General features: G+C 34.1%; 1 protein-coding gene across 1 annotated transcript; it reads right to left on the reverse strand.

The window, feature by feature from the left end:
- Positions 1-5804: 5804 nt before the first annotated feature.
- LOC145992321 (protein CFDP2-like) lies at positions 5805-6581 on the reverse strand. The gene has a single exon (XM_083128701.1). It carries the CDS (start codon positions 6579-6581, stop codon positions 5805-5807), a length of 777 nt encoding a protein of 258 aa, XP_082984827.1.
- Positions 6582-7869: the final 1288 nt, after the last annotated feature.

A 7869-nucleotide genomic window follows, 5' to 3' on the forward strand; every position in this document is an offset into this window, starting at 1 on the left:
CGTTAACCATAAAAGTGAGTATTTTTTTTAATCTTTCTCATGTTTATTGTTAGTTATTACAAAAAATATTATTTATTTGTGCTAATATCATGTTTAAAGTTTGCAATACCTTTTAACGTCTATGTCCAGGTAGCTGTTTTTTATGGGCATTTAACTTAATGTTACATATTTGATATATCCGACAACTATCCATTGTTTTTTCCTTATCCTTCATAAACAACTGTGAAACTCAATATTTTCCAAAAATTTCTTCACATTTAATTATTTTCAAAATACAAGAATATTTGTTTAATTTTCAAAAAGTGATTTCAAAGTAAATTTCTTTCTATCACAATATTTGTGAGATCACCCTATCATCAGATAAACCAAATTTTTATCCCAAGGGTCTCTGACTTCACTTTGCAGATGTACGATTTATTATCCATACATTATTCAGCCTTTGTTTACTTCTTTAATTAGTTTTCCCATCTTTTCAGGTAATGGACCCCTCATTGTTCTATGGCAAGAAGAAAGTGGTGTCCCCACGTCCTGTAGGAGGAGAAAATGGTGAAAATGAATACATTTGTCTGAGTTCATCTGATAATTGTGATGACATTGATTATGTGCCTTCAAGCAATATTGAATGTGGTGCGAGCTGTGATGAAAAAGTTCCTGAAACAGTAGCTGTGAATCTGGGAGGACGGAAAACATTAAGTGGAAAAGTGTTCGTCCAGAAAATAGTGAAAGGGCTATTCCGGAGTGGTTAGGAAATATTCCTCCTTCAATGTCAATTCATGAACCTGTGCAGAATTTCAAGATTTTTTTCATAATGATTTAATTAGGCACATTGTGGATCAATCTAACCTTTTTGCAGTTCAGATCAATCCTGGGAAACCACTACAGTTAACAAGTGCTGAATTAGAGAAATTCTTAGGTGTAATTCTGTATATGTCATTGATTAGTGTTCCACCTACACGACTTTATTTGTCTGAGCTGTTCAGAATACATTAAGTATGTGACATAATGAGTAGGGACATGTGGGAAGAAATAAAATCTAAATTACATTTCAATGACAATGCATACATGCCACCTTGACAGGATCCAATGAGAGATTAACTATATAAAGTGAGACTTTGATTGATTACCTTTTGCCCACTTTGAAAAACATCCCCATGTACAGGATGCTAGTTGTTGATGAACAAATGGTGCCGTTCAAGGGACATACTAGCTTGAAGCAGTATATGTCCAAAAAACCAGCTAAGTGGTATTACAAATGGTTTATTTTGAGTATATTACAGGAGTATAGTATACAATTTTGAAATATATTGTGGACATTACAAGGAATGGAAAGTGGTAATATTGTACTTCGTCTGCCTGAGGTCATTCCTCCAAAGGTCAACCATTTGTTTTATTTTGATAACTGGTTCAATTCAATTCAGGACAACAATGAATGAAATTGCAAAGAGAAAAGAATTCTGCTTGGGTACAGCACGTCCAAATAGAATTGGGAACAACAAATTCATGGGGGGGGTTGACTTATTAGATTCTCTAATTACTCTGTATAGAATTACGATCAGGTCTAAAAAATACTATCATCGTTTATTTTTCACTTTCTGGATTTGGTGGTTGTTACTTCCTGGCTATTATACAGAAGAGATTGTCAATTCTATGGTGTTCCACAGAAAAATCAGCTTTCACTTTTTGATTTCAAGCTTCAATTGGAGATAGTCTTTGTAGGGAAGGGAAAACTTGTTGAAGAGAAAAGGACGTCCATCGACAAATGAAGACAGTGTGTTCAGAAGAAAGAAAATGAAGGGACATGCTTCAAAACCTATTCCACAGAAGGAAATCAGAACTGACCAAATTGGCCATTGGCCAGTTTGTTTTGATAAAAGAGGGCGTTGCAAATTGCCCAATTGCAAAGGCATGCCATACATACAATGCCAGAAGTGTAAGGCATATTTGTGTTTAGAAAAAAAGAGAAAATGTTTTCTGATATTTCACACAGAATAAGGTATTTCAGTAACTAATTTAACAATTTTCCATGTTAGAGGTGCCTGATGTCGCATATTTATAAGATTTCAAAATTTCATTTGAAAATTAAATATTTTGTATTTTTCATGTATATTTTTTCAAATGGTCCAATAATAAATGTAATGAGGCAGAAATTTATTTTCTTAGAATTTGATTCATAATGCCGTCCATAAATTGTTATTATGCTTTTCGGAGCTTGAAAAGTGTTTTAGTTGTGACATTTCGACTACAGTATGAAAACCTGATATTTCGAGAAATTCACGTTCGTTGCTAGTACTCGTTTGAAACTCATTTAATCTACAGACCAAGCCAGAGATGATTTTCTTTGAAATGTTGAATTATTAAGCTCTTCAGAGCCTCAAAAGCGTTTTAATTATCACATCTCGACTAAAGGATCAAAACCTGATTTTTCGAGAAAAACGCGTTGAATGCTAATATTCACTTGAGACTCATTTTCTATACAGACCATGCCAGAGATGATTTTCTTTAAAATGTTGAATTATTAAGCTTTTCAGAGTCTCAAGAGAGTTTTAATTATCATATCTCGACTATAGGGTCAAAACTTGATTTTTCGAGAAATTCGCGTTTAATGCTAATATTCACTTGAGACTCATTTTCTATACAGACCAAGCCAGAAATGATTTTTTTATAATGTTAAATTATCCTTTTATGGACAGATGTTGCATATTTGCAACGTTTCAATGTTAACGGTTTTCTGAACATCCAACTTACGTTTGGGTGAAACGGCCTCTGTTGCATATCTGATACGCTCCATTGTTTGCGTGCAACAAGTGGTGGCACCTAGCGGCTTTTGTGTGAAGTATACAGACTTGCTGAAATGTTCGCAGAGTCTCGCATGCGTAACTGCGTTATCCATAAGATACATATTTGATACATCCAACAACTAACCATTGTTTTTTCCCTTATCCTTCATAAACAATTGTGAAAGTCAATATTTTCCAAAAATTTCTTCACATTTAATTATTTTCAAAGTAAAAGAATATTTCTTTAATTTTCAAGAAGTGATATCAAAGTAAATTTCTTTCTATCACAATATGTTATAGTGAAGATGAATTCAGGGGCGGAGATGTTAGGGGCTCAACACAGTTGTGGCAAATTCATATTTCACATTTCAAACAAATATATAAGAAGGTAACTGCAACTGCAAGGCAGAAATTTATTTTTTTACAATTTTGATTCATAATGCCGTCCTTTATGGACGGTTATTTCTGACATTCCGACTACAGTATCAAAACTTGATTTTTCGAGAAATACGCATTCAATAATAATACTCACTTGAAACTCATTTTCTCTACAGACAAAGCCAGATTTGACTTTGATAGGATGAATACTTGATATTTCGAGATATAAGTTTCCAATGCTAGTACTCGTTTGAAAATCATTTTCTCTACATTTACCTAACCAGAGATGATTTTCATGAAAATGTTGAATTATTAAGCTTTTGAGAGCCTGAAAAGCGTTCTAATTATCACATTTCGACTACAGGATGAAAACTAAATATTTCAAGAAATTCGAGTTCAATGCTAATACTTACTTCAGACTCATTTTCTATACAGACCAAGTCAGAGATGATTTTCTTTAAAATGTTGAATTATTATGCTTTTCAGAGCCTGAGATTCGTTTTAATTCAGTCATTGGGATGAATACTTGATTTCTCGAGATATACATTTTCAATGCTAGAACTCGTTTGAAACTAATTTTCTATACAGACCTAGCCAGAGATGATTTTCTTTAAAATGTTGAATTATTGTGCTTTTCAGAGGTTGAAAATCAATTTTATTATGACATTTCCACTTACCTTACCTTACCATACGGCGCTACAGCTCCTGTCGGGCCATGGCCTCCTCCACTATGTCCCTCCATTTCTGTATGTCCTGGCATTTCTGTTTCCATCTTGTTACTCCTATCTTGTTTAGGTCCGTGCATACTTCTTCCTTCCATCTGCTTCTAGGTCTTCGTTTCCTTTTAGTTGAATATAGCTTACTCTCTATTATTCTTCTCGGCATGGCATCTTTTGGTAGGCGATATACATGTCCTATCCAGCTGATTCTCCTGGCTTTAATGAAGCGAACTATATTTTTATGTTTTATTAGTTCCTCTAGTTCGTGGTTGTATTTTATTCTCCATCCTGTTTCTTCTCTAGTTGGTCCAAATATTTTTCTTAATATTGCTCTTTCAAATACCATTAGCCTTCTTTCTGTATCTTTGGTCAACGTCCAAGTTTCGGCTCCATATGTTACTACTGGCCTGATTAATGTATTGTATATTTTCATTTTTGTTGTTCTTGTTATTATCTTACTTTTCAGCAGATTTCTATTTGCATAATATGCTCTATTTCCTGCTCTGATCCTTCCTTCTACGCATCTTCCTATGTTATTTATTTCATTTATTTGATTTCCCAGGTATTTGAATTCATGTACTACCTCGAACTTCTTATTACCTATCTCTATTTCTTTTCTTTTTTCTGGTTTTCGTGCTATTTTCATATATTTTGTTTTATTTATATTTACTTCTAGGCCCATTTCCTTAGTATAGTTCTCCATGTCGTTAAATACTATTATTAACTTATTCATAGATCTTGCAATGTTTGCTATATCATCTGCATAAGCGCAGATTTGTGAGCTTTTATTAAAGATGGTACCTCTTTGGTCAATCTGGTTTATAGCATCATTCAATGCTATATTAAATAGTGTAGTCGACAATCCGTCCCCTTGTTTTACACCTTTGTCAAATGTAAACTCTTCACCGAGTTGTCCTTTTACTTTTACTCTTACTCTCCAAGGATGGGTTCAATTATTTCCTGTATCCTTTTATTTAATATGCTCGAGAATATTTTATATCCAATATTTAACAATGTTATTCCTCTATAATTGCTACAATTATATTTATCTCCTTTCTTATAAATGGCACATATATTTCCTTGTCTCCATTCGTCCGGTAGTTCCTCCTTTCTCCATATTTTACTAATCAGCTCGTGTATTTTCTTGTATAGTTGTGAGCCTCCATGTTTAATCATTTCGGCTACCATATTATCACTTCTTGGTGCTTTATTGTTTTTTATTCTCCTCATTGCTTTTGTTACTTCATCTAACGTTGGTGGTTCTATTGTTTCTTCTTCCTCTTCTTCTGTTTCCCGTTCTGCATTTCCGGCTTCTATTTCATTTTCTCTTCTTGACAGTTTCTCTTTGAAACTTTCTGCCCACCGTTTTCTGATCTGACTTTCTTCATACAGCATTTCTCCATTTTTATCTATACATCCTTCAATTTCTGGTTTATATTCTTTTGTAAGACTGAACATGGCTTGATAGAATTTTCTTCTCTCATTTTTTTATCTAGTTCCTCTACTTCCACTAATCTTTGTTTTAAATATTGTCATTTCTTTTGGGTACATATTCTTTTAGCGGCTCTTCTTAATTCTGTGTATCTTGCACAGTTGCTTCTAGTTTCTCTCTGTAACTTCTTATTTCTTGCTTCATTCTTCTTCTGGATGACCTCTTCGCATCCTTCATCAAACCATGGTTTTCCATATTCTCTTTTCTTTTTTCCTATTTTCTCTTCAGCTGTTTTTAGTATTATTGATTTTATATTTTTCCATTCTTCATTACTATTCCTCTCTTCTATCTCTTCTGTTTGCTCAGTATTTTTTCATTAATGGTGGCTCTAAAAGTTTCACGCACCTCTCTATCTTTAAATTTATCTGTGTCCCATCTTTTTCCTAACATTCATTGTTTTCTTCTCTCCACTTTAACAATTTTTAATCTTATTTTTGTTCACACCATGTAGTGATCCGAATAGATGTTAGGTCCTCTCAGGCTCCTGACATCCATTATCGATGACCTATATCTTCTATTGGTGAGAACATGATCCATTTGATTTACTTCTTGGGTTCCTGGAATCTTCCAAGTTCCTAAATGAATATTTTTATGAGGGAAAGTGGTGCTACTTATTATCAAATTGTTTCTTAAAGCAAATTGTATTAGAAATGCTCCGTTTTCATTGCTTATGTTATGGAGAGTATGTTCTCCGCTAGCCTTATATGTGGCTTCCTCCTTCCCAATTTTAGCATTAAAATCACCAATAATTAAGATCTGGTCATTTCTGGATATTTTCTCATATGTACTTTCTAATAATTCATAAAATATATCTTTTTCTCTATCTTCTTTTTCTTCAGTTGGTGCATGTATTGACAGCAGAGTTAGATTTCTAAACATTCCTTTCATTCTCAATCTACAGATTCTCTCATTTATTTTTTCTATCTCCAATATTTTCTTGCTGGTTTCTTTCTGAATCATAAAACCAATTCCAAATAATCCAGTTCTTTCTCTGGTTCCACTATATATCATGGTAAATCTTATAATTCCACTTCCCTGCCACCTTATCTCCTGTAATGCCATTACATCTATCTTGCATTTCATCATTTCTTGTGCCATTTCCATCATCTTTCCTGCTTGTAGCATAGTTTGAGTATTCCATGTTCCAATCCTTATCTCGTAGTCCTTTAAAAGTTTGCCAGGTTCATTTCCTTTATATCTTCCTTTCCAAGGCATAGTGTGACATACCCACTACAGGAATAAAACTTGATTTTTCGAGAAATTCACGTTTAATGTTAGTACTCGTTTGAGACTCATTTTATCTACAGACAGAGCCAGATTTGACTTTCATTAAAATTTTGAATTATTATGCTTTTCAGAGACTGGAAAGCGTTTTAATTCTGACATTTGGACTAAAAAATGAATACTTGATTTTTCGAATTATACGCTTTCAATGAAGGTACTCATTTGAATCTCAATTTCTATACAGACTAAGCCAGAGATGATTTTCTTTAACGTGTTGAATTATTATGTTTTTCAGAGTCTGAATTGCGTATTAATTATTACGTTTCGCCTATAGGATCAAAACATGAATTTTTGAGAAAATCAAGTTCCATGCTATACTCGTTTGAAACTCATTTTCTCCACGGACCAACCCAGAGATTACTTTCTTTAAAATGTTGAATTATTATGCTTTTCAGAGCCTTATTACATTTCGCCTATAGGACCAAAAATTGATTTTTCGACATATTAGCGTTAAATGCATGTTCTGGTTTTAACTCATTTTCTCTACAGACAATTCACATCACAAAATCATGCAACGTCCAATTCTTTGTGTTGGAAATTGCTCCGCTCAGAATAGAGATAAAAATAACGACTTATCATTTAATTCCCTGATCTCCCTACAGATGGCACTTCTAACTATTTTCGAAAAATTTCTTTGTAATCACGCCATCTGCAGCTCGGAAGTTACAGGAAGTGAAGGTAGTGTGTGGGCATCTGCGTGAGCACAGAACAGTTGCGTCTTGTGCTTGGTATCGGCAATACACGTAATTCACGCGCTCCACTGCAAAATGTCTCTCGGGATACGTAGTTTGGACTTTGTCGTCTTCAGAAACTAGTGACGAATTGCCGAGATTTGTTGAACATTAACCAAGAGTCTTCAATGTAAAGATAGACGTAGCTACGTTTGGAACATTGTGCCAGTTGCGAATTGAAGCATAGGAAGGAACGTGGCATTTGACGATTTGTATGCAACAGTGATATGGAAAATGGGAGAGTGAGGTACTTCGGTTTTCTTACCACGAGGCACGTACACCCAAGAGTGAAGGAAGTCTGTAGTGTAAAATACTATAGGATAAGGACAACAAAGGGAGAGCCCATTTGATTAACAGACGCGATTTGGCTGCACTTAAAACTATGTCATGATGCCCATATGGGTCAATTTCCCAAAGTGTGCTATGCTGTCAATCCCAAGAATCCCGAATTCTAGTGTACAAATGAAAAAGCCTCAACAGACTGATTT

Source organism: Lepisma saccharinum, chromosome 9 (genome assembly GCF_977018435.1).
Source record: "Lepisma saccharinum chromosome 9, izLepSacc3.1, whole genome shotgun sequence".
Taxonomy (NCBI): Eukaryota; Metazoa; Arthropoda; class Insecta; order Zygentoma; family Lepismatidae; genus Lepisma; species Lepisma saccharinum.

What these genes read in the sequence shown, in the direction of transcription:
- LOC145992321 (XM_083128701.1), bottom strand. Translation starts at nt 6,581, where the DNA reads ATGCCTTGGAAAGGAAGATATAAAGGAAATGAACCTGGCAAACTTTTA.